Source organism: Prunus avium, chromosome 8 (genome assembly GCF_965620075.1).
Source record: "Prunus avium chromosome 8, drPruAviu1.hap1.1, whole genome shotgun sequence".
NCBI lineage: Eukaryota > Viridiplantae > Streptophyta > Magnoliopsida > Rosales > Rosaceae > Prunus > Prunus avium.
In genome coordinates, this window is record NC_142291.1 from 37,975,240 (window position 1) to 38,001,810 (window position 26,571).

At 36.8% G+C, this 26,571-nt stretch overlaps 5 protein-coding genes across 7 annotated transcripts; 1 reads left to right on the plus strand and 4 right to left on the minus strand.

The window, feature by feature from the left end:
* Positions 1-1,205: 1,205 nt before the first annotated feature.
* Positions 1,206-8,706, minus strand: PARP1 (poly(ADP-ribose) polymerase 2). 2 transcript variants are annotated; one of them, XM_021959107.2, is made up of 20 exons: positions 8,434-8,706; positions 7,712-7,761; positions 7,427-7,622; positions 6,765-6,948; positions 6,335-6,650; positions 5,745-5,940; positions 5,496-5,660; positions 5,326-5,386; positions 5,143-5,206; positions 4,811-5,062; positions 4,081-4,318; positions 3,840-3,952; positions 3,657-3,733; positions 3,345-3,505; positions 2,778-2,969; positions 2,540-2,648; positions 2,300-2,382; positions 2,017-2,154; positions 1,573-1,755; positions 1,206-1,464 (listed from the first exon to the last, which is right to left on the minus strand). In XM_021959107.2, the coding sequence occupies exons 1-20, from the start codon at positions 8,581-8,583 to the stop codon at positions 1,417-1,419; spliced, it is 2,976 nt and encodes a 991-aa protein (XP_021814799.1). In that variant the 5' UTR covers positions 8,584-8,706; the 3' UTR covers positions 1,206-1,416. The 2 variants fall into 2 exon arrangements, with proteins under 2 accessions (XP_021814799.1, XP_021814798.1); XM_021959106.2 differs by having other exon boundaries at positions 6,762-6,948.
* Positions 8,707-9,030: 324 nt separating this feature from the next.
* On the minus strand, positions 9,031-11,669 carry LOC110757485 (ARM repeat superfamily protein). The gene is made up of 7 exons (XM_021959108.2): positions 11,380-11,669; positions 10,727-10,860; positions 10,387-10,613; positions 10,163-10,301; positions 9,808-9,934; positions 9,456-9,574; positions 9,031-9,368 (listed from the first exon to the last, which is right to left on the minus strand). The coding sequence occupies exons 1-7, from the start codon at positions 11,552-11,554 to the stop codon at positions 9,336-9,338; spliced, it is 954 nt and encodes a 317-aa protein (XP_021814800.1). The 5' UTR covers positions 11,555-11,669; the 3' UTR covers positions 9,031-9,335.
* Positions 11,670-13,314: 1,645 nt separating this feature from the next.
* On the plus strand, positions 13,315-15,562 carry BS14A (BET1P/SFT1P-like protein 14A). Of its 2 annotated transcripts, none has more exons than XM_021959111.2 (6): positions 13,315-13,444; positions 13,536-13,647; positions 14,289-14,436; positions 14,959-15,015; positions 15,129-15,188; positions 15,326-15,562. In XM_021959111.2, exons 2-6 carry the CDS (start codon positions 13,634-13,636, stop codon positions 15,413-15,415), a joined length of 369 nt encoding a protein of 122 aa, XP_021814803.1. In that variant the 5' UTR covers positions 13,315-13,444; positions 13,536-13,633; the 3' UTR covers positions 15,416-15,562. The 2 variants fall into 2 exon arrangements, with proteins under 2 accessions (XP_021814803.1, XP_021814802.1); XM_021959110.2 differs by having other exon boundaries at positions 13,570-13,647.
* Positions 15,563-16,259: 697 nt separating this feature from the next.
* LOC110757486 (putative transcriptional regulator RABBIT EARS) lies at positions 16,260-19,066 on the minus strand. Its single transcript, XM_021959109.2, has 2 exons — positions 17,539-19,066; positions 16,260-16,487 (listed from the first exon to the last, which is right to left on the minus strand). Exon 1 carries the CDS (start codon positions 18,796-18,798, stop codon positions 18,151-18,153), a length of 648 nt encoding a protein of 215 aa, XP_021814801.1. The 5' UTR covers positions 18,799-19,066; the 3' UTR covers positions 16,260-16,487; positions 17,539-18,150.
* A 5,871-nt stretch (positions 19,067-24,937) lies between these two features.
* LOC110757471 (uncharacterized) lies at positions 24,938-26,091 on the minus strand. Its single transcript, XM_021959083.2, has 2 exons — positions 26,007-26,091; positions 24,938-25,897 (listed from the first exon to the last, which is right to left on the minus strand). The coding sequence occupies exon 2, from the start codon at positions 25,810-25,812 to the stop codon at positions 25,201-25,203; it is 612 nt and encodes a 203-aa protein (XP_021814775.2). The 5' UTR covers positions 25,813-25,897; positions 26,007-26,091; the 3' UTR covers positions 24,938-25,200.
* Between the last annotated feature and the right edge of the window lie 480 nt (positions 26,092-26,571).

Below are 26,571 nucleotides of genomic sequence, written 5' to 3' on the forward strand. Positions count from 1 at the left end.
AAGAAGTTGGTTTTCTAGTATTTTTTTTAAGGATCTTTCCTATTTATAGGAGCGAAAATATATTATTCACACATACTACACCAATGTTAGAACTCGAATTCTAAAACCTAAGACTTTCCTAGATAGAGCAATTGCTCCAAACCACTATCCTTTGCGGTTTTCTAGTATTATTGTTTGTTAATTAATCCCAGTTGCTGCAGCCTTTGTTAATTAGGAAAGAAAAACTAATTCAATTAGCAACTAGTCTAAGTGACATAAATGACATGACCAACCCAAAATGGAACTTGGTCAATCCAAGTATATGACCAGATTTGTGCAAGGGGAAAGTGCAATGAACGGATGAAATCATAGGACAGGTGCCTCAGAGAGTCAGAGTTATTGTTGACCAGCTGTAGAGAACAGAGCAAGAAGACCTGCCACCTCCGTTGGGTGCATATATAAAAATGCTGGGTTACATCAGAAAGGGCCAGAAGAAGGCTCAACTGCATGAGTAGGGCTCGTCATTCTAACTGAGGAAATTGGCTGTATGTACCAAAAGCTACATTCCCATGTCACAGATTCACAATTCTTAGCTCAGCTCAGCTCTGCTGCTGCATGCATACCTTATTTGCCAAGCTCTTACCACCAGATCACACGAACGATCGGCAGTAATTGAACATGAAAAAAAGAAGAAAAAAAAATTCCTATCCGTTCACACATGACGTTTGCAGCTTAGCTACATTTATTTGGAGTCAAATTTGGATCATCATCAAGCACATGGCACACATGCAGAGCTGCCTCCAAGATCCCATATCGAGAAGACTTTAGAACCAACAAACACCTTTCAGTTCATCCCTGGTTTAACGCAGGCACAATCGGTTACATAATTTTCTCTCACTCGTAGCTTTGGATGACCTTAAAAAAGGACAAAAGAGAAACACCACCTTTATCCATTTCTTCATCTTCTTTATTAGAGGGTTCAGAACAAAACCAACTTACAGAAAACTTTTGGCCCAGTTGGGGATGATTTAAAAACATCCCTATTTATGTTTCCATAGAAACAGTCCAGTTCAGTTTTTCAGTCTAATTTCCCATAATGATTTTGGGAGGGAAGAAGCCCATATATCGTAGAATGATGATATCCTCATGGTAACATATATATATATACACAAAAGGGTTGATTGACGAAAAAGAAAAAAAAAAGTGCATTATATAGCCACAGGAGCGAGCAAAATGCCCAAAGGGTTTGATTCCATTACTTGAAAAACATTCTCTACAATGCCAGAAGCAAAAGTTAAAAGATCTCACACAATCCCCAAAACAGATCTTTATTGATACGAACATTCAAAACCCTAGAACAGAGAAACATCGTGCGAGTTTCTGAGCACACCACCACACTGTACACCATGGCCAAAATACTGGACACCAATGTCTCCCTCACCTCTTGTGATGAAACCTCACCTTCAACAGGAATTGCATCTTAACCTGTCCATAGATGTCAACACCCAGTTAAGTTACCATATGTCTCCAAAACAAGTGAAAAAATAGAGTCACAAGTGGTAATGACCAACAAGAACAAAGCTCAGAACTTACTTGAGCTTTATCATAAACAATGTACTCGTTATACATTAGCTCAGAGGCCTTGATATTTGATGGCACTGGTTTTCCACAAGGCACGATGACATCGTCCTTCCATTTTACATACTCCGACTCCTGAGGTATTTTCTTGCCAAGCCCCTTTGTAGAGTGCTTTCCTTTAGGAGGTTTGTCCATATACTAGAGTATAGTAGCATACAAATAAGTTAGATGGGCAAAAGTCACAGAAGAAATGGCAGGTTTGATGTATCTGTATGGGATTATTTTTTTGTCTACACACAACAAAACTACAAACTTTTAGGGTGCATAAGAGCCTCCACATACTTCACTGAAGTTATACATGACAAGTATATACCACTAGTAGAACACTGTCAAACTACAATTAGAATATTCAAAACACACAATCAAAGCACATAAAAAGATAATGGAAAATGTCCTCACCGTAGCCTTCTTGAGCTCATGGACCTCCCCCAAGGCAACTTCACTTAGAAGCATGAGGCCCACAGGATTCTTCTTGTCTGTATAGCAATACTGAGCACTCTTACTGACAAGGTCAGCAAAGTAAATCCCCTTCCCAAACTGTAATGCGAAATGTTTATGCTTTTAGTCTTGCAGAAAAAGCATAGACACTGCAACTGTGTACACGCAGAGGCACACAAAACATAATACATGGATAGACATAAATGTGTAGAGAGAGAGAGAGAGAGAGAGAGAGAGAGAGAACCATATAACCAGTAGCAGGAGCTTCAGGAGGAGCTATTCTCAGTCCTTGGCTAAGTATGCCCACAAAATTTGTAAACCGAGAACCTGGGAGTATAAAATTATTAGTTCTATTTCTACTCTTGATCATAGGTCCTAATAAATTTAGTAGTAGATTTTACGAAAGATTTCAAGGAACAATAGTCATTCCCATCTCACAGCACACAAAAATCATTACATGAAGTTCAAAGGCAGCGAAACTAACCATGCCAAAGAAGCATTCTGTTGTTAAGCTTTTTCCGATAGGGAGCAAATTTATCAAATTCCCCTTCCCTTTCAAGAGCAAAAACTTCTTCAAGCTCAAGGCTCCAATCCTGATATTATCATAAGAAGCCAGACACACGATTTAGAAAAATATATCAATTGACATTAAGTGTTGAGTATATAGAATAGGTCACCAACATAGTACGCTCGGAACTCAAGTTATCAAGATGCAAACCCACCGTATGTGTAGGGGCATGAGTAGTAAGAAGATATTTTTTAATCAACTGAAAATCTTCACTATCATGAGGAATTGGATCAATATCACACCGGAGCTTCCTATACTTCTCATCAAGGGAGTCATCGGTATCAGCATCAAAACCAACTAATCTGGAAGCAATTTCAATGTCCTGGAGAGCTTCTAGCATTTTCACCTGCCAAGGATACAAAAAAGCTGTATAAACATCTTATGCCTTGCTTGTAAGTTGTAACTATGCAGACTTGCCAAAATCAGTTGCAATCTCTCATTACAGCAGTAACTTCAGCATCATGAAAAATTTAATATTTCAATCCCTCTGGTAAAAAAATTAATGAATCCTAACATAAATAGTAATATAAGCAATCCGTTAAGGAGAGATTGGCATCATCAACCAAAAAAAAAAAAACCCAAAAATAAATCATTTAAATTCATGCATATTACATATAGGTTCAGAAAAACCATCTTAAAATAATGGAAAGGCGTAAAGGAAACTGTGAGCTTGAGAATGTGCAAAAACATGAAAGATGTAACCACACAGATCCTTATGTACCTTTGACTTAAAATCATCCTCATCTCTAATAACACGTGGATGTATGGAAGGTATCACAGTGAAAAATCGATTGCTTGCATCTACAATCAAGCTCTCTTTCATGGAAGGAGCATGGCCATTACTATTCAACAGATTCTGTATTTCCGTTAATGCTTCAAACCCTGAACATAGAGATCAGAAAAAGAAAATAAGGACTGGAGGAAAGGGCGCAAGACTTTATTATGCAAACTACTAAACATTAAACTTGAAAATATAACATTTTGATATCTGAACTCTACAGAAAATTGAAGAGATTCTCTTTTCAATATTTACCCTTTTGGATATTTCTTTTACTCAATTTCCCAAGTGGCATTTCTGACATATTTATCTCAAATTCCATCATGGCAGCTCTGCAAAACTTAAGACTTAGTCTCATAGACATACAACTCATAGATAGATAAAAAGAGATGGAAGAGAGAGAGAGAGAAACAAAGGTTGAAACTAAAAAAATTTAACCTGTATGTTTCAACATTGAAAAGCATCTTCATCAATTCTGCTAAAGGAGGAGCTAGTTTGCTGGCTGCATTGTTCTGATTTTTCTTGGAAACCTGTTTGTTAACCCCATAATCCTACAAATTCCAATTTTTAATCAAATAAACTTTAAGAAAAAGAAAATACAGAAACAAGGATTCACCACCAAGGATGGGTCCTTCACATTTGAGGATAATTATAAAAGAAATAAAAGAATAAGCAGTACAATATCCAATGGAAAGAATCTGCCAGGTTGCTTCTGAAAATTTTGTTTTTGCTCCCATGCTTCCCACGAATTCCCAGTCTTCTCAAGGAACAAACGTTTAAATTCACAGATCGCATCTGATTTCGACATCTCTTCCAGTTTGTTACCTCCAATTTTATCATTCCCCACTCGTCCCCATTTACGAAACACATAGCAGTCTGAACTCTTATCATCTTGTATAATTTGGAGAATGTAGTAACTAAATAGAAAAGAGAGAGCAAGAAAGAGTTAGAAATCAGAATTTATAACATACATTATCAAAAGAAAAGGCCCAATTAACTACAAGTATATTGAGAAGTAATAGGCCCTAATAGGAGTTCCGAATACTTATTTTAAAAGCAAAACTAACTGCAAGTGATGGGTAAACTAATACAGAAAAGTTTAACTTCCAATACTGTAGAATAATGATTTTATCCCTTTAGAGAAGAAAAAAATTGATAGTACAATAATGCTTTCATCCTAACTTAAGTTCAGAAGTAAACTGCAAATTCAAGGGACTACTAGTACTTCCACAAGGATTTGCTCTAATAGTTTATCTTAAAACATGATGGGCAATGCATGAGGATCCGAGGCAAGAAACGATACTAGCAACTTAAGTTCAAGAAATGAGTACTGCCAATTGATGTGGAAAACAACAAGATCAATTCCGGAAAAATTGATTAACAAGAAAGATAGAATAAACCAAATGCACCTGTTAACACCAGTTGATAAATCAGACATGCTTAAGGTCGTATTGTAGATGCTTTTCCCATCCTCAAGTATATGACATGTATCTTGCAGACCAGAAGATTCATGAACAGCACTTCGGCCTTTCACTTTGACAGTGACCATGCTAGAGGTTTGACCAACTTCTTCAACTTTGTACAGATCAAATGGAAGCTTCTTCTGTTTTTTAAAGCAATCAACCAGATAATCCTCCCTGACAATTGGTAATTTCATTCTCCTGAAAATGTAACTTATCCCAGTCAAAAACCAAGGTTATACACTCAAGAGTCAAGACCAGCAATTTGATAGCATCTTAACCTTGCTTTTCTCATCTCAGCATCTTTATCATCAAGAGCTCCACTCACAACTAAGCAATTAGTATCTGCACTTTAATTTATTTAACAAAATAACTAATGTTATGCATCTTTAAGTCAACAGATACAGCTATAATCCAAAGAAGGCAAGGCACTAAATCAAATTATGTGCATGAAAAGCACATGCCTTTCTTGATCTTCGAATGAACCAGTCCAGCTACACCCTCAATTTTTCGACTCCATTCTTCCTGCACAATCACCCTTAATGAAATTGATAGACCGAAGTGAAAGTGCAGAAAAAAAAATTTCCACAGATACTACGAATTAAATACACATAAAAGGAACAAATGATCATGCCACGGATTCTTTTGGTAATCCACGAAAAGCAACTTTCAAATCTGCCAAGCTTGCACTGTTAGATGACTGAGATTGGCCATTGAAAGCTTGACTTCCAGAAGGTTTATTAGGTGTTGATGGAGGCAGTATCCGCATTGGTTTCTCAACCCTTTGTGATTTAAACCACTGCAAAATTAAAAACAAAAAACAATAATAACTTAAGCCATAACTAGGATCCCTACATACAGGACATATGTTGTAATTAAATACCTTATTAAGATATAGATTGTCAGTATCTTCTGGGACTTTCCACTTCCATTTAAGGCGTTCAGGTTCCTCAGTAGAGTAAGAACACTTACTCCACTCTGATATGTAGCCATGGCACCGGTACATGCCCCCAGAATAACGAAGAAAACCAGAACAGATTGGGCATCTACTAAGTGCTCCAAACATCATTCCATCAGCGCTAAACAAGTACAACAATAAAGAGTTAATCAACCTCAAGTTAATTAGATGAAAAACTAGTGATCCACTTAGAGATGATAATCAGCTAAGGACAATTAGTAGATCGAATTCAAGCATACTTTGGGAGGGGGGGAAGAAGAAACCAAATAAAAGGTTTCGATTGTGACAACAAATCAAGCAGCAACATTCAACAAGATTATTCTATGTAATCCACTACAAAACAAGACAAATGTATAAAAGCATTTATGGAGAAACAAAATTTAAAAATAAAAATAAAAAGCCAGTTTAAAAAAGTGAAATTTACAAAAATAAAATTGAAAAAATGAACCTAAAGGGAGGAAAAAAAGAAGACAAAAGCTACTCAATTTCCACAGCTAGAACATAGATAATATTACCAGCGCTCACGCAAATCAAGCTCTGAACCTGTTGAATCTTGAACATTCGCTTCAAGCATTTCACGCAACTCAGCAGTCGTCACATGCTTTTTAAGATCATCTTTCAGTGCCCACAGCTCTTTAGATTGGGCCTCCAGTTTACTCTCCAGATCAGTAGCATCCCTCACGGACACATCCCCGCTCGTTGACACATCTCCTTCCGACCTAGCAACTTTTGACTTCTGATCACCACCACTATCTTTTCTTCGTTTTGTGCTAGTGTTAGAAGTTGCCTGTTGCAGAAATTCTTTATCCTCTTGTTCCTCAGTTTTCTTGCCTGAAAGGATGACTACTATAAGAGGAAAAACAATAGCGACTGACAAACAAAAGATAACTGCTTATTACTGCATAGAAACAACCTACAATAAAAACAAAATGAACTTCATACCACCTCTTGCATTAGAAGGAACCTTCTTAACCAAGGCACGTACAGCTGCCTGATCAGCAACTGGGAGGGTCTCCCATCCAGACAACTTCTCCACTTCGGTGGATGGTGATAATTCCATGAAACAGTTGGCATGGTGCCATGCCAGGCCCCTAGGTCCTTGACCTTCAGGCTTGGTTGATATACGGACCTTAAAATGGAATAAAAAGCAATCATGCAGAGTAGTCAACTTCAATTATGCTTTATGAACTAGAATTGGAGAAAGATGTTGTATCTTATATACAATGATGATATACATTTCTATTAAAATAAGCTAACATTTTCTTTATAAATTGGGACTAAAGCTTGCCACAGAACCATAGAATATTGTTGTGGTGTGTCTGGGCAGACATGAGTGCGTGAGAGAGAGAGAGAGAGGATGCTGGGAAGACACTTTGGCTGGTAACTCAACAAGTTTCAGCTTTCTTGTCTTGAACGTGTTCAATCATACACTAGTGTGCCACCCAAAAGAAAAATGGTTTCAATTCATGGTTATCAACATTGAAAACTTACTTTTGATTTACAGATTTCATTTCTCACACCATAGATCCAAAGAAATCTACGAAACCCAACTAATACAAAAATGTACTTACTGAGCATATAAAAGATAGAGATAAACAATTACCAACCTCTGCTTTTAAAATCTTTTGGCTGCAGCTCTTGCAAGTAGCACGAGAAGTTGGTGAAACTTCAATACCACTACTGACCTTGCTTGTTGTTGTTGCTGTTGTTATTGTATCTGGGGGTCCACCACTTTGTACATAATTTCTAATTTCCTTCTGATCTTCCCAACGAAGGAGCTCTAGGCCTTCAACATCATCGGTTCTAGATGCAAGACACAGGCGTATCAGTTAATCACTGCGTTCATCCACTTCACTCAACGGAAAAATGATAAATATGGGAATAATACATACGATTTTATCTGCTTTGCTTTCTTCATTATGCAATCAGCATGGTTCCACATCTGATTCAGAAAACAAGAACAAGCCAAACATTTATACATGTAGTACTTTTTGGGGAAAGGTGTTGAGAAAATAAGAAGGCTGATGAAGAAAACACAAGTACAGCAATGTAAATCTATAAAGCACCATTTTATTCAAGGGGAAAAAGGAGAAGTTTTTAAGCAGAAGAAAATTTCTGCTGTTTTGCAGATTTTAGGAAACTTCTTTCTGGAGAATATTCTTCTTGATTATGTTTTGAACAAGACTTCGACTTTACACTAGAGCTGCAAAACTTGTCCCAAAGAAAACTTTTCCGTTCAAGCAAACATCAGAAAGCGTTTCTTATAACCCAACAATGCTAAACAACGTGAAAAGACCAACAAAAAGGTCCTAAATTTTTATTTTTTTTGGACGAATAAAGGTCCTAACTTTGTACTAACAAAAAGGCAAGCTAAATGAAAATGTAGCAGAATATACAAAGAAACCAAACCCATGTGTTAGAAATTAAAATCAACACATAATCGATGTTTCCAAGCTAAGAGGTGTGAAAGTATAGCAAAAATAACAGGGTTTCTTGCAATCTTTCATGACTTTCTTGTATTATCGTTTGGGTGATAATAGTGACAAATGACAATACAGTGGAAGTGAAATGGGGGTGGTGAGAGAGAGAGAGAGATAGAGAGAGAGGACAGTACAGGCATGAAGCCGTCGAATTGGGTGGCCGTGACCATCTTGCCGAGGCGAAGCTTCTCTTTCTCAATGGGGGATTTACAGGTCTTGCATGATGATCTCGACGACTTGGCATACTCCACCTTCCATGGCTTCGGGGGCTGAGGGTTCGCCATTCTCTCTATCTCTCTTCTCTCTCTCTGGGAAGTGAGACTCTGACTGGTATTGAACTTTCTTTTACCACTGACACTCGGAGCTCCACGCGCTGCTTGTCGCTGCTGTCTGTCAAGCTTTAAGAAGCTTTCTTAAGAAGTTTTTTTTTTTTTTTGGTAAAAGCTCTCTTAAGAAGTTGCTTGCTTAACATCCACATATTTTGACGGATCCGACCCGGCCCATATATGTACTAGGTTATTTTGAACGTCCTTGCTTAAGAAGCTTTCCTTTTAATCCGACCAAAAAAAGGCAGAAGCTTTCCTTTTCCTTTTCCTTTTTTTCTTTTTGAACGTGTAAAGAAGCTTTTGGAAACAAGTCAATTTACCAAAAATTATAAAAAATGAAAAGTAAATTCAGGTCGGCATGTCTCTTGGGAAATTTGTTTAATCCAAAATTGGTGGCATATGAAGTTGCAGGAAAATATTTATCCATAAATAAAAGGGAACATAAGACTATTTTGGTATACATTATACAAACTCCACAGAATAATACTTTGATAATCATCCAATCATAAGTTACCAACTCTGTAGCCATGTATTTGGGTAGCCATATGACAAAAAATACAGGCTAATTCGAGCAAGAAAAAACTGTATCCCTTCCTTTCTCCCAAACTTCATGCTTGCACAACTTTGATGAACTGTCTGAGTCTGCATTGGGGCTTCAAAGTTTGGTGTATGCATGAAATGCACCGGAGACGGAAACTAACTGTTCATTTCTATTGCACCTGAGGAGCTTGCATGAAGAGGTACTGCACATAACATAGAGACTTCAGTCATTTTCCTGATGATATGTTAGAGTTTGATTGGTTTGAAACCATATTTTGATATATGCATACCTCAAAGGATTTTCCTGATCTTTCAAATTCCAGCATGCTTAGAGCAACTTCACAACTCTGTGACACGATAGGCTCAGGGTCCTTTGCGAATTCCTCAAGAAGTGATACACTTTGGTCGTCTACACACAAAATAGCAACTCAATCAAATAACCCAAAACTCAATATTTGAGGTTCAGATGCTATATAACAATCTCACATCAAGTACATTCTTAGAAAAAGGGGCTTCACCGCCTGCCACCTCATATGACAGGCACACAAGAAGGTAGCAGAAAATCCACCTATCAGCTATTGCTCTATATACAGATAGGTATGCTTGGAGAACACAATTAGACAAATACCAAGCAGTCATTACCTGCAATGGAACCCAGAGCTTCAGCAGCTTCATGTCTAACCATTGGGTGCTCATTTCTATCCATAAGTATGTTGGAAAGAGCAGCTGAAGCATCTTTGTTTTGCAATTGTCCTAACACATAAGCAACCTGAAAACCACAGCAAAGAAGATATGAAGGTTAAATGGCACCCACTGGTGAAAACAAATCTAAGACAGTTAAGCAGTGTAAAACATGCTAGTTATGCATTGGTGTCCATTGCTCCAAAAGCAATTAGAAACATCAACCTTTAAAGAATCCTTGTCAAAATCCCATGAGGGTGGAGTGGTCTAAGTCTATAACTTATCAGTATATGATTAGATTAGATGATAAACAAACCTCATGACGCAAGAGAGCACTTTTTGAACCCAAAGAATCAACTATAGCGGAAACAGCTTCATCTCCACTATTATTCCGCAGAGCAAATAGAGCCGCATAGCGCTCATACATGTTTTTCTTTTCATCCAGAAGAACTTCCCTTAAAATGAATAACACGAGTCAGATATCTAACAAACTAGCATGAGTGGAAGAAAATATAAGCCAGGGATGATAACCAGGCTCACCTTAGCTGATTTACAGAAGAAGAAGAAGTAGCTGGTGCAGCAGGATCAACTGACATAAAAGGTGACTTTTCATCCAAGGATTGATTACCAGAATCCTTCAACTGCTCAATTCGATTAAGGGCCAACGCACAAGTTTCTTTTACCTCCTGAGCTGGATCTAAAGCCAGACTATTCTCTAAAAGAGGAACATTGCTCTCTAAACCAATTGCACCAAGAGCTTCTGCTGCCTACACCAATGCAATCAGAAGACTTAGACATATTATAAGAAGATGAAGAACATAAGCAGATTCGCCAAAATTTATATATATATAAGTCGATTAAGGTGACATAAACTACTCACCTCATGACGAACTATGGGATGCAAAGAGAGATCATTGAGAACCGCTACCAAAGCAGGGATTGCATCGGCATCTTGCATTTGACCCAATGCAAATGCAGCCTCATGCGCCAACAAATTAGAAGAATCTCTTGTTGCTGCAGAGGAAAGCACACATCCATATAGCAATTACAATACGACCAATCATCAACACATATAATGATAGATGAAAGGAAAACCAGAAGAGAATTATTCCGATAATAGTTTCCAGGGAAAGGAAAAAAAAACAAAAACAGCCACATATATCATGTTCACTTCCAACCCATTTCCTAGCATTCATAATTGTAAAGCTAGAAGTGCAGCATAATGCCCTCTACGAATTAAACATCTAAATATCAATGTCCTCAGAACGACCATGTTCATTCTATCACATAAACAATATTATAACGCATGCAGAGGCTGATCAGTCGATGATATCCATTCAAACTATTCGTTTAGCTCAAGGAGAAAGATACTGAAATTTTGCTTTGAAAATCAAAAGAAGTACTTAGAAACTACTAATGAAACAGTAAACAACAACCCTACCCAATAAGAGTGAATGAACAAGTGCTGAAATTGAAAGCAAATTGGCTCTGCCACTATAATAGAAACACTTGCATACAACTAAACAAACGAACCGGTAATGAGAGCGTTGCGAGGGCCAGGGCCTTTGAGGTTGCGGAGAGAGAACAAGGCTCTGAAGCGCTCCGAGATGGGCTGGGTCGGGTCGAGCAATCGGTCGCAGAGAAACTTCACCATCTCCGGTGATGACTCAAAGCTGGTCGTGGTGCCATCTTCGTTCAGTGAACCCATGAGTTCGCGCTGTGAGCTTTGAGCTTGATGGCGCTTCTGATATGCGTATGTCAACAAGCTCCACCTTTTTAAAGGCTTAGGGTTTTTGTTTGTCTCTCAGTCTGACCAGAACCAGATGCTCATGCTCCTAATTGAAGAAGACGATGACGTGTCGAAAAGGGCGGGCAGCCCAGCCCAATAACCCAAACAAAACAGGCGGCCCAGCCCAACCCAACAAGAAGAAAATAAATTTAACATTTACAAAAAAATTCAATAAACATTTCTTTTGTTGAAAAAAGGGGGTTAACGGGATGGGCTTAGTCTGGGTTGGTTTGGTTTTGGACTCAACCTGAACACCAAATTGTAGGTCTCGATTTGGCTATTTTGGAAACCGAAATCAAACCATAATTGATGAAAACTGACCACTTCAGTTAATCGAACTTGATGGGTTGGTTTGGTTTGGTTTGGGTTTTTTGACTTTCTTAGAGAGAGAGAGAGAGAGAGAGAGAGTAGAAATAAAAGCGATGGAGAGAGGGAGAGATAGAGAGAACAAAAAAAAAAAGAAAAGGGAGAGATGGAGAAGAACAAGAAGAAGGAAAAAAAAGAAAAAAAAAAGAGGGAGACGGGGAGAGGGAGTGAAGATAGATGTAAGAAGGAGAAAAAAAATAGAGAGAGAGGGACTGATGGAGACAAAATAAACGGAGAGATGGAGAGAGAAGGAAAAGAAAAGATTGAAACTATGTATTATAATATTGCAAACCGTACATCTAATCTACCCATATATTTCGGTTTGGTTTGGGTTCAAACTGATGACCAAAAAAAAACCAAACCAACCTAAACCATTGGTTTGGTTTGGGCGGTTTGACTGGGTTACCTGTTTGAATGCCCAGCCCTAGTTAACACCCCAAAAGCAAACTAATTAGACTCAAAACAAATCAAACGAGTTTGAGACACCCATAACACATCATTAGCTGACAAGAAAGCTACCTAACTAGGAGCAACATCATAAATATAGAAGCCTAGAACTCTATTGAAGCTCCCATTAGCTAAGCAATCTGCAACACAATTTTTCTAACAATAGATATGATGAGGGAAGTCACAATTTTTCTCACAATTTCTCTATTGAAACCTTAAATTCAATAAACAATTTATTTTGAGCTTTGAATTGCAAAATTACTTAACAAACAAAGCTTCATGTTTACTTACAAAGAATGAGGGAATTTATGAATCATGGAATTTAATTTGAAAATAATGAATAAGGATCAGATCAACTATTCCCCATAATGGATATAATTCATAATTTTTAGGGTATTTGATTATGAATTTTACCATGGAATTTCTAAGTTTTTTTTAAAATATTCCGAATGTGTAAGTAAACATATGAAAAGTAAACCAAGGTGATTGGTGTGAGTGGTTCGGCACTCTCATTCCTTAAGAGAGGTTAGGGGTTCGATTCCTGCTTTCGTACGGAGTCACCACTTTGGCCAACACTTTACCCCTTACGGGCCGACCCGGTGTGAGTGGGGATTAGTATGGGTTGTGGTTAAGGCTTAAAAGTGCCACCCATAGTTGGGGCCCATCCAGGACCACCTCATGGTTCAGACAAAAAAAAAAAACATATGAAAAGTAATAAATTGAAACTATTTCAACACCCATGTATTAGTAAACATGCCAAATGTAAAAAATCTTTTACTCATTTACTGTTACTGGCAGTAGGAAGAGTAACAAGATACAACACAGTAAAAAAACATTTCAATTCTTATCCAAGTTCATCCATCCTATTGGGATCCACAGACGTAAAACTTTCTTCCCCCGCGAGATCAGTCCTTCAGAATATAAATCCCAGCGACTCACTCTCATTTCCCCTCTTTCTTACTCCGCAGGGAAAACTCCTCGGCTTCCCTCCAAACGGTACGTTTCTTCGCTCCCAATCTCTCAGATCTGAATTCCTCTCACCCCCTCAATCCTCGGCTCATTTCATCTATCTTATTTTTGGTTTTAGATTATTCCTTTGAAAAGTTCAAATTGGTTTACAGTAGCTCAAAATTCAAAGATCAAAGAAGCAGCGATAGGGTCGAATTGTTCTGGTCCTTGTGAGCCATGAATGCTCGAAGGTTAGCTCATTAAGATCCTAATACGAATCCGATTGATTCGGTGCTTTGTAATTTTTCTTTTGCTTTGGTTGCAGAAGATTCTGAAACATATTTACCTGGTTCATTCCTATTGAGATCTGTGTATAAAGTATGGTTTTCTCTATGGCTTATGGCTGTTTGGTGTGTGTACTGAGTGATAAACATGGAGAATTCTTCTTCGTCTTGACGCTGCGAGGGATGGTATCTAATTTGGTTGTTTTTTTTACTGAACTTGAAATCCCATTTGGGTCCGGATCATGTTTGGGTTAGGTGTTTGATACTTGGGTCAGTCGGTGCTTCTATGAAGTCATGTTTAGGCTGTTTTGGATGACGTAATGAATTGCTTTCTATTGTACAAAACTAAAATGAGATTTATGCGGGACGTCACAAATCATTGGGATCTTTTTCCTATTGGGTATGCATTGGATGCTTTTGCCTATTTGGGATGTGTTAACAATAATTTGATGAGAAAATGGTTTGATGGATACTGTTACCTCTTTAATTACTGAAGCTTTTGTTAGATTATCTGGATTTTCCCCATGTTTCATTTGAAGGAAATATATGTTGTTTATGGTATGTTTACTGATCATTCTGACAATACAATGAAACCTCTTTATATGCAGAGACTACCGTGGCAACAAAGTTGCCCTTTTTGATGGCATTGAGGAGGGTGGCATCAGGGCCTCGGCTTCCTACTCCCATGAAATTGATGAACATGATAATGAAAGAGCAGTGGACGGATTGCAAGATAGAGTCAATTTGCTGAAGAGAGTAAGCCCCCTTGTCTTGTAATGCCTGGAAACTTGAAAGTCACACTGCAATTGTGATTGTGGCAGTTCCCAACTGCCTTTGATACCTATATTTTTTAGGTCACAATATCTATATCATTTTGTGTTGTTGTCTAGTTAGTGTATGCTTCTTCCAAATGTTTCAATAGGTTGAGAAGGAAAAATGTAGCTTTTGAATTTTGTAGTATGGTTCTTGGTTAAAGTTTTCTTGCATAATTTATTGATGTTTACCTTTGCTTTAATGGTAAACAAATACTGCAACCATGAAATATTTCTAATAGGAATGAGGGATTCCATGAGTGCTTGGCTTCCTTGTTTTTCACTGTTAATAAGACATCCCCTGTTAAACATAATGATTGTCTCAGAATCCTCTAGTGTTGTCTGTGAAGTTATAAGCTAGATTTGGCAAACTCTTGCTTAAAGATGCCCACTGATGTTTTGTAGTTCTAGTCCCATAGACTTTTATATCGTGTTGTCTATTCCTAATTCATTTCTTTCAAAACAGTTGTCAGGTGATATACATGAGGAGGTGGAGAGTCATAATCACATGTTGGACAGAATGGTACATATGCTGCAGCTAATACATCCTTTTCTCTATAGTTCACATTTTTCCTGCCAGGCTATGCTTTATCTTGTTTATATGTGATTTATTATTATGTACGCTGTCTAATTCAGGGAAACGATATGGATTCATCAAGGGGAGTGCTGTCTGGTACAATGGACAAGTTCAAGATGGTATGTGTGCTATTTGCTAGGCTGTTGTTTACCTTTCCAAATTTATCCTTCTCTTTTCTGAAATTATCGGGTCCTTTCCTTCGTTTATCGTTCTAAGGGTCCCCATCTGATTCATGGCGTGTTTTCATTTTGTTCAGGTTTTCGAGACGAAGTCAAGCCAGAGAATGTTTACACTAGTGGCATCTTTTGTGGTCATTTTCCTAGTTATATACTATCTCACTAGGTAACTGATCCATGATGGATTGGATACAGCCACTAGTTTTAAGTTGAATATGGAAGACCTTGCTCTTGACTGTAATCAATGTTTACCTTGTGCTTGTAAGATATTCTGGTATGTTTATATTTAAATGTATGAAATAGAGGAGTTAAATGCCTGAACCGCCTCATCAACCCCCACCCCAAGCCAAAGCCAAGCCAGAGGTTATTGTTTTTCTGAGTTATATTTAACTGCAGAGGTAAACGAAGCTTGTAATTTAGGCACAAAATTCGTGAGGTTGAAACAATTGTTTTGAAACCTAGCTTTATGTGCCGTTGCCTAATTGTATGGCATTGTCAAATGGGTTTCTATATCAAGTTGGCCTACTGTTCATTGTGATCAGAAATTATACCTCGTGTCGTGAGGCACTTCAAAGCAAAGCAAAAGGAAAATATTATTTTTGTACGAGTCAGAATTGAAATTCCCAATCAGATTAAGGTGAAGAAGTGGTCGTCAGATGGAAGGGTTTAGGCCATGGCCATTCATTTCAGTTCTTGCAAGCACCCAAGTCAATTAATCTTAGAAGTCTAAAAATACTTGAACTTTTAAGATATAACCAAAGTACAAATATGCAGTTGATTGTTGCCAACTTCACATATTTGTTTAGGACAATATTGGTTTAATTAAAGAGATCTTCGTCAATGGGGTCTAGCTCAATGAAAGGTCTTGATTTGCAAATTAGTGAGTGTGTGAGAAACCCCCTCTCCTTGTAGTTTAGACTATCACTTGTATTTTTTTTAAAAAAATCTTCATGTAATCAACTCAAAACGGAGAAATACAAACAAAAGAAATATATATATATATATATATATAAGTATCAATGTCCAGCTGTACATGCTGGCCTTGACGAGGCAAGACCAAACTATTTAGCCCTTTCCTGCAGGCTTGGTACTCTTTGCTTTAAAGTAGAACATGTGTTGTTTTGGTTGCGGTTCAAGATTAGGTCAAACCCATTCTTCTCCATTGCCCCCATGGCCTGCATGCAGAAAAATCTTCAACTTCCATTTGATCAAGTCAGGTTTCTCTTTATATATGCTGGCTAGCTGATCATGTAGAATATTTAATTAATATCCAGCATCCAATATTTACAATTGCTTCATTCTTTCTTCTCAGCCAAAAAAAGAAAGTATAATTGGTACAATATCACACAAGAATATCAATACCTGAAGTTATCGAAAGGGCTAGAAAAATATTACTTTGTAAAGTACGAACATGATAATCATGTCATACACACATGAAAAAGTAGAGGTTCCAACCTCAAATTCAATCGGAATAGAGTGAGCGGCCCAACTCATTATAAGCCATTTGCAAAGTTTCTCCAACTTTTCAATATGGGGACAATAATTTGCACTATAAAGAACATATATATAATATAACTAAATGCATGCAAATACTATTGCTGCAGGGATCACCAGCAGCAGCTAATTCTGCCGTGTTATATACAATCCGGCCAACTTCAAACTCTGGAGATTTCATATATATAACATCTAGGCTAAGGGGCATTCTTGTAACGATCGAAAATGCTACAAAATTCTTACTGGTTAACAATCTTTTTTATTGTACAGATTTTATATTATTTCATGCAAACATATAGGCTTTTATAAATGAAGAGAACCATGATCTATTGGAGCCTTAATTAACAATAATAAGCATGCTTCTTGCTATTGATCAGGTGAAATATTCTGCAGTCTGAAACAGTGCCAAGTTTCCGATTTGATCCCCAACTTTCATATAGAAAACTGATTAGTGTACTGTAGAGGAGAGTGACACTAAAATCCCAGTTGAAAACCCTAATAGGACAACTATATATATGTTCAGACTTTGATGTCATTCCTTTAGGGTAACTACTTTATTTAAGACTGCTGATTGGTTTACCATCTTGAAATCAGTTAACTTGGAAACATTTTCCTGTTTAATTATGGATGTTTTACCCCCCAAGATGTCTGTATGTGTAAACGTGCACTCACACACATAATTGGCTAGCTAGGATCTTAACAGAAAGCGATACGAATGAAGAAGATGTAAATATATATATGTATATATACACACACAATGAATTAGCATATAAGTTTAATCTAAAAACTCGGGGCTCACCTGATAAATATATGGTGAAAATGGGGTTGAGAGCTTTGACATGTACTTGAACAATGAATTAGGCTAAAGCTTCCTTGCTGGAGTTCCGGTGTCGTCGTTCATTCCATTTCTCAAAAGAAAATAAAAACATAACTGATTTATAGGTGAATAGTAAGCAATAGCATTCAAGCTAATTGATTATGAAATTCTGAAATAACTAGAAAAATTCCAATCCCTTTCTATAAGCAAAACTTGGAGCTAAGAAATACAATGGATGGAAGAAGAAGAAGGCATGTATTACATATATATAAGAAAACATCTCACAGAACCCTAACAAAAATTAGGGCTAGCTGGCTAGCTATGAAGATATGGAAGAAGCAAAATATACCTTCTTTATTTGCTATAGCTCCTTCTCCCAGCCTTTAAATCCAGCAGACAAGACTAAATTGATTGCCATGAAAAACAGGCTTGGAAAACACACAGAACTGTTCTTTAATTGGGATATATTTGAGATATTCTAATAACTTCTCTTTCTTTCCCATCACAAAAGAAACATATGAAAAAAAAATGTACAGATTAATTCATAACTGTACAAAATATATGAAGTTATAAAATCTAATTGTGCTCTCTCAATTAATCTTTGATATTATACAAGGGATCGTGACCAAGTCGAAGCTCCAAATCCAATTCTTCATCACTGCCTGCACCATTAGCCACTCTGTCTTTGTTGTTGTCTAAATCATGCGATGGCCTGCCAATTCCCAAGCTCAAACTGCTCCCCGATCTCCAATCCCGATGATCATCTGTCAACAGATTCCGGTGCCTTGGAATATAATTTCTTGCACACAAGTCCTCTTCGCTAACATAATTTGCATGTGGAGAAGGCCTCACAACCCATGATCCCGTAGGTGCCGGCATAAATGTTCTATAGTTCACATGGTGATCTACCACCACCTGATCTTGATCAGGAGCCGTTGAATAATGAGGAGGGTAGCTTTGAATCTCACGGTAGGATCTTAAACCCGGATGGTTATGATCATCTACTGATTTGCTGATGGATGAACTCAGATTAGGAGCTGAGCTAGGCCTGGTCTTGGGCGCTCTCTCTCTGCGGTGGATATTCATGTGTCCACCCAAGGCCTGCGCTGTTGTGAACCCTCTCTTGCAGAACACACACTCATAGGACCGCCCGGTGCCCACACCATTGTTCGCATCGGATCGTTGATCAGCTTCTTCATCAGTGCTAGAGCTCTTTGAATCTTGATGATCATGATGTTCCATAGCTAGGAAAGCTTGAAGAATTCCTCTAGCTAATTTTTTTTTTCTTCAAGTTTTGGTTTCTTCGGATATATATGATTGGGATGGAATAGGAAATTAATTAGGGAGTGGTTTATAGAGAGTTGGTGTTGGTGGAGGTGGGGGACAGGAGACAAGCACAAGACATAGGTATTGTCTATGAGAGTTTTGGAACTTTGGAGTGAAGGTGTTGTGGGGGAAAAGTCTTAGAGCTTTGCTGAGAGAAGCTTTCTGTTAAGCCGGCTGCAAATTTATTCTTCTTGTTTAACACTAATTAAACACGGTTTCCCTTTTCTTTTCTTTTTTTTTCTTTTTTATATCTAGTTCCTTATCCATGATTAGAGAGCGGTCTTCCTTTGTCATCTCTCTCTAGTTTCTCTACCTTATAACCTTAGAAAGCACACAATATATAAATATATACCATGCTATTTATTATAGTGTTATATTCATCTTAAGATACCATATTGAAGTACCCAACCTAAAATATGTTGTTAGATGGATACTAATCAATATGTATATTATACATGACTTATACTAAACATTTGAATAAACCAGTGTGCTTGACAATTTTTTTTAAGTACAAGCGATTGGGGGAAAGGGGATTTACACAAAAATTTATTGGGTGTATCGGGGTTTTGAATTCTGCCCACATAGGTAGAGGTGGAAGATCAGCTCAACCAACTGAGCTATACCCCAATAGCCCAATGTGCTTGACAATTTAACGTATGATTAATGCTAATGAAATAAGATTATCTATTTCTATCTCTTGATACACAAGGACAGTAATAAATCATCATATTGTAAAACCTTCTTCTACAGGTGCATTCCACTCATACATGTATGTAATGTATGGTTAATTTCCACATTGTTATCAACTTAATTATCATTTACCCAATATCTTTCCTAGAAATTTACTTTTGACCTTTGGGAGTTACAATAAGGTAGTTAGTAAAAACACATTTTCCAACCAGAAACGGACCGTTTTGATTAATGCACCTGATGATAATATTATGTAAACACAATTTGTTTTTGTTTAGAATAGAAAATAGTATATAATATATATCAATAGAGTCGTCTTTACCGAATTAGTGACTAATTAAACCATGGTCAAGTTTGATGATGACATGGCACAGGCTTCAGCAATGAACTATACGTACTCGATGGACATAAAGAACACTTTTTCCCCCCCCTAGTTGGGTTTGATAGAAAACTGAACAAGAACAGTATTTCATGCTGATCTTGCTTAACGCATTCGTGAGGAAAGATGGAGGAACCTTCCTTCCTCTGCGTGATAAGATAATAATTAAGAAACAGTGCTTTTTTGGAGCTTATAGTTGTACGCAAGTGTAACTTTTTACACCATATATGTTATGTACGTATATATTTATATATATAAACACATCAGCTTTATATCTATGTCATCACGATCAACATCATGCTAATTTCAGATCATCAAGTACGTGGCTGATGATAAAACCTACTTGAAGCTTATGGTTCTAATTTCGTTTGATTACTGTTTTAAGAGAGGTTAAGAAAAAGTTGGAAAGCCAACAAACTCCTGTAAGGGATTTAAACTTTATATGTGTTTGTATAATATTGTACTCATCTAAGGGATTTAATAAATTGAATGATACGTCACGGACAATACATTCGGGGATGGATCCACTTCATTTATACCAAATGTTTGTGTCAAATCCAACCATTAAATTTGTTGTGTCACACTGATTCCTCAATTTAATTAAGCCCCTTAGGTTTATTGTGAACCATATATATATGTATTTATTAAAATAGGTATAAGTATGCAGGCCGAAATATTAAATTAGTGTAGCAGGTTACATGAGAAATGACTGGACTGAGATGTCGTGCCTAATTAAGTCTCTCATTTTGTAATATAATATTAGACCAAACTACATTAACTCCGCAATTAACCATCTAGGACACGATTTCTCACCCACGTTAACTGGATCATTGCAGTGCTTAAGGATGCTTCTGCAGCAGAAATGAAAGAAAATGAAATTTGTTCTATGTACATGAACATGTTGTCTGGCCGCTATGTGGACAAAGACAACCTATTCATTCCACGCTTTTACTATGAACCTATTTATGATACAAGTTACAACTCTCCATTTTTTTTGAGAGAGCGATATTGTAAACTATCCTAATATACAAGAAGGAAGATTGAACTTGAGCGAGACTGGCATACAGCCTTGGCTCACTGACCTAAACCCATGTCTACAATACAACCTTCTACTTAGTTATACTATGTATTCAATATATATGTACAAAAATACATTTTCCCAAGTGAAAATAGGAATAATTTAGGCGACAAAAAGGTGCACAGTGGGTTTAAAAGAATGAGTGGAGGAGACATAGCCCCATTTGATTTCAAATCTTTATCGTTTAATTTTGTCTTGAAGTAGAATAAAATGAGTTTGAGGAATTATAAGAATATGATTATGACCCAGTCTCTAGGAAAACTTTAAGAGGAAAAGATAGGAATATATATACATGGACAAAGCAAGAACATGATGATGAACAAGGACAACAACAACAACGTGAGTAGTGAGGCAACAGACTTTAATTCTCGACCAAATCATTGTGTCTTTTTAATTTGGATTTGGATAACCTTTTCTGTTTGTTTGCTTGTTGCCTTTAATTATTTGTTGAAAAAAAAAAAAGATTTTGCTAATCCTCTATTGCCTTGACTGAATCAAAGTCTTAAACTTCATTACCACTGCACATATTTCTTTATTTATAACCGTGTAAGTTCTAATTTAGAGTCACTTGTACTAAAATGTAAGCTCACAAAAACAATATTGAAAGCCCAAAAAGGAAGAGAGAAGCCCATACATAAACATTCACAAAAATTAGAAAACCAAAGTCAGCAGACGGCCAACCAGTCAAGCATTGACTCACCACCTTTCAGACCCATTGCATCAAAAACATATAGAATAAGTTTTTTGGAATTTTATTTGAGTTTCTTGCTCAAGCTGCTGGTTCTGGTTGGACCGAATATAAAGGACTTTGGTGTTTGCAGTTTGGAACATTCACAGATAGTCAAGCTTTCAAACTGAATCTAGAGAGAGGAGAGAAACTTTCTTCTGTTTTGGGGAAAAAAAGAGCAAACATGTCCCACTTTTAAAATGGTATGTGTTAGGTGGTCAAGAGATTTTGAAAATATGAATAAATAACCACTAATTTACTCTGACAGAAAGTCAGATTAATTTGCTCAGTGGGTCTAAAACACTCTTAAGACCACAATATCTTAGACCAAAAAGGATAATTAGACCGAAATATAGGGACACTCTGACAGAAAGTCAGATTAATTTGCTCAGTAAATATTCTTAAGACCACAATATCTTAGACCAAAATATAGGGACACTCTGACGTATTAATTGTTTTTTTGTTATATTTATTTAATACAAGCGATATTCGAATACTCCTTTTTTCCATTTCATTTTGCTAGCCTATTCAATTCGCATATTTAAAGGCTACATGTTTTAAATATATATTTTTATTTAAAACGTATAGTCGCGTTGTTATATTTTTTAAATATATATTTTTATTTAAAGAGTATAATCACGTGTCCATAATCTTTAACTATAATACTCTTAAAACATATTTCTTTTATTTAAAGAATATAGCTGTGCTGCTAAACTATTTAAATATTATTTATTTATTTATTTAAGGGGTATAGCCGCGCGGCTATACTCTTTAAATTTTTTATATATTTATTTAAAGCGTATAGCCGATCGGCTATACTAGGTAAATATATTTTTTTTAATCTAACGAGTATAGCCGCCCGGCTATATGGTTTAAATATATGTATATTATTTAAGAAGTATCGCTGCGCGGCTATACTCTCTAAATATATTTTTGAAATTACAGGAGTATAGCCGACCGGCTAGACGCCTTAAATATTTTATTTATTTATTTAAGGAGTATAGCCGCACGGCTATACGCTTTAAATATATTTTTAAAAAATTTAAGGAATATAGCCGCGCGGCCATACTGTTGAAATGGATTTTGGTCCAATTGTTTTTGTTCTCTCTCTCTCTCTCTCTCTCTCTCTCTCTCTCTCTCTCTCTCTCTCTGTGTGAGTTCATTCTAATGAAGCTCCTTAGCTGCTGTTCTAAATAAAATAGCATATATCCTGTTGCAGTCCATTTTCAGTGTCAATGGAGCACACAATTCCGCATTTGATTCCTTTCGTAGAGATTTTCCAAATTACAAAGAGGTTCGCTTTGCCACTCCCAATATTGCAATATGGTGCCAGACCAGCCCAACTCTCTCTTGCTGACAAGTTGCTCAATATTGCAATCTGGTCCTAGACCAGCCCAACCCAACCCAATATCTAGCTATCCCATAAGAAACCTTTTATGAAAAAGAAAAGTAATTTTTATTTTTTGAAAAAATATAATGAATGGAGAAAGAAAGAGGCAAGAGGCAGGAGGAGGCTTTAAGTTGAGTGAAAGAAACAAGGGGTGGGCATGAAATTGAATGGGTGGGGATGGTGACGTGCGCCGACTAGCCTTATTACTTTATCCCATGCCCTCATCTTTCACAAAAACATACACTTTGGTAGGTTCTGTCCTTCACACCCACATGTCCATTTTCTTTACCTTCTTCTTCTCTACACACCTTTTTACTGGCCTTATTTCAATCTCCAACTTCCCCCATCACCACAATTCACAGTCAGTCTTTAATTTATTTATTGCCTTTTCACCACCCAAAATAAAAAAACCCCATTGATTTTTTTTTATTTTTTTATTTTTTACCTTGTTTTGCTTGGAGTGACCAAATTATGTGCTTCTAAATAAGGAAAGGCCATCATGTCTTTACTGAGACCAGGGTTTGGGGAACATGCGAACAGATCAGAAGTTGTGAAAATGAAATATCTGATATCTGAGACGAAATGATGATCTTGATATCTATCTCCCCTTTTTTTTTTGGGTCAAACATCTCCCTCATCTTCTCTGCAGCAGAGAGAGAGAGAGAGAGAGAGAGAGAGAGAGAGGCAAACACATGACAGTATATTGCAAGAGTGAGGTCAATATATTTGATATGCGCTGCAATCAAAATCTATGAATTAATTAATGTCTTTCCTTTTACATTAATTTTGACAATATTGTGATCGATATGTTTGACGTAGCTAGGCATCAAATCATGATACAGATATTACATGTTAATGTTCCCTCCTGCCTGAGTCCTGACAAGTCATGCATGACATCTTGCTGCCATACATATAATATCTTTACTGTGAAAACTTTAATTTCTTCTTTGTATGTTTTCATGAAAACATTTGAATTTAGTGAAGTCTGCAGGTCCAGCTCTCATATTTATGATCACTTCAAGTTTCTCTTTGTAAACTACAAAAAAAGGTTAAAGCCAGATGAGTTCAGCTTCTTCTTCTGTATGCGTAGCCTTAAAAAATCTTCAGCACCTTCAAGTTCAAGCTTTCGTTTGATAGATAGTGCCCCATTTCTGAAATTCTGATTGTAATTATATTGACTTTTTCTTTGATATGCATATCCAACTTTGCTAACTAAACCTTGGAATAATTGAATATTAATAACCAACTAAGTAAACCCATAAAACAAATATATATATATATGGCGAATCCGTGGCACCACAAATTTGACACAAGTTTTGACACAGTATGCAGTTTTTATATCATCAAACTTGTGCTCCTCACCACTATTTGTTCACGTAGGATAGAGCTCCAAGGTTATAAGCTTGCAGAAACTATTGAAATAATTCTTCTGAATCAAAGCTTTTCTGGCCCATAAAATTTATGAAAAAAAAAGGATCTTCTTTCGATATGCTATACATCTTTGCTTTCTAGTTTGCTGTTTCCAAGAAAGTAAAGGGACAAAGAAGAGAGAGAGAGAGAGAGAGAGAGAGAGAGAGAAGCTCAAAAAATGAGATTGTTCCCAAGATATGCAGGTTTGCATTTCCCAGAGAACAATCACAAGAGAACATCAACTATGCAACCATCCTTTTTCTTTGAAACAACGAATGATAATGGTATTTCAAACATATGAGACAGCTGCAGATCATTCAACTCTATTGCACGCTCACCAGAAAAAGGACCGGTAACCCCACTTTACTACTAGAGGAATTAGAACAATAAAAACTGAAAATTTCAAGATTAATTAAACTAGAAACTGCTTAAATCAACAAACGAACTGACAAAGGAAACAGCAAAAAAGAAGGGTTTGCATAGTCATATTAGATCCATACAAAAATTAACCTTCTCAAAGCATCTCTGATTTCATTGTTGGGTAGCTAATTAAGAAGAAAGGGGAAAATAAAATTTCATTTTAAAAATAAAGTGCAGCATAAAATCAAATCTAAACTCCCACACAAGTAGGCGAAGTTTTGCACCTACAGATGCCCAAGTCGAAGTTCCAAATCCACTTCCTCCTTGTGATCTTTGAAGAACCCCATGTCCAAGTCCAGCCTAATAATATTACTCTCTTTCTTCAGATCATCAACCTTGTTGAACTCATCATCCAGATCTTTTTGTGCAAAACCCTTCAATATTTCTCCAGCCTCATGATCCACAGCACCTCTCTTGCCTTTCTTGGGAATCAAATTAGGAACATGATTTTGAGGAAAGTTGTACTTGAATTTCGGTTTCTTGTTTCCATCTGTAGATGAAGTTGCAGACATCAAAGCCCTCAAAGAAGGAGAAAGCAAGGAGTGACATGATGAGTAATTGTGTGGTAAGCCCTTAGAGGATGAAAGAGAGGATGATGATGATGAAGAGGGAGAAAAATAAGAGCTAGGGTTAGGGTTATGCGGACATATTTCTGAAGAAAGGCCTGGAGGGAGGAGTCTCAACCTAGCTCTGTCTCTCCTGTGGACATTCATATGACCCCCAAGAGCTTGAGCAGACCTGAACTCTCTCTTGCAAAAGCTGCATGCATAATTTTTTGCAGCCCACGAAATATCACATAAATTTTCTCCTTCGAAGCTGAAGTTGATACAGTCCATTTTTCTTTCTTCCTCCTCTTTGATCGATCTTGAACTCAAATGGGCATTTCCATATGACACTATTAAGTCCAGTCCTCCACCCTAGCTACAAACATCAAAACAAATTAACACGTTATCCATGTAAAATGGTAAAACCCATCTTTTAGTTTCACAGCTTGAGAGAGAGAGAGAGAGAGAGAGAGAGAGAGACTCACTGATATTTCAGTGGGCTAAGACTGAAACAAGAAGCAGAAAATGCTCAGATCCTATTTGATGTGTAGTGTGGTTGATGTGCAAAATGCTGCTACTATATCTGGATGTTACTTAGCAATGAAAGTGTAGAAACTTAAAAAGTCAGTGTTTTAACTTTTTGCCAATTCTAGGGTGACATCGACAAAAATTTGCCTTATACCTGCAGACATATATACATGATGAGATGGGAAACTAGCTTAGCTAAGCTAGGGGCTTGTGATCAGTGGGAAATAGGAATATGGGAATATATGTAAAAGCATGAAATATATAAAAGCTCTCTACGTACTTGAGGGTTGGGTGGGTGCGCCAATTCGTATGAAGACTGTACAAAGATAGGAGTTTGTATGCATAAGAATTTATTTACATATATATTTGGAGTTAAAATGGAAAAAGTGAAAGAAAAAAAAATCACAATTAGATGTTTTCCTGCAATTTAGTTTCGAAACAACATTTGACTTTTTAGAATTTTTTGTTGTCAAATTTAACTTTTTATATTACAATGTCTTATTTATAAAGGTGTATGTCTCA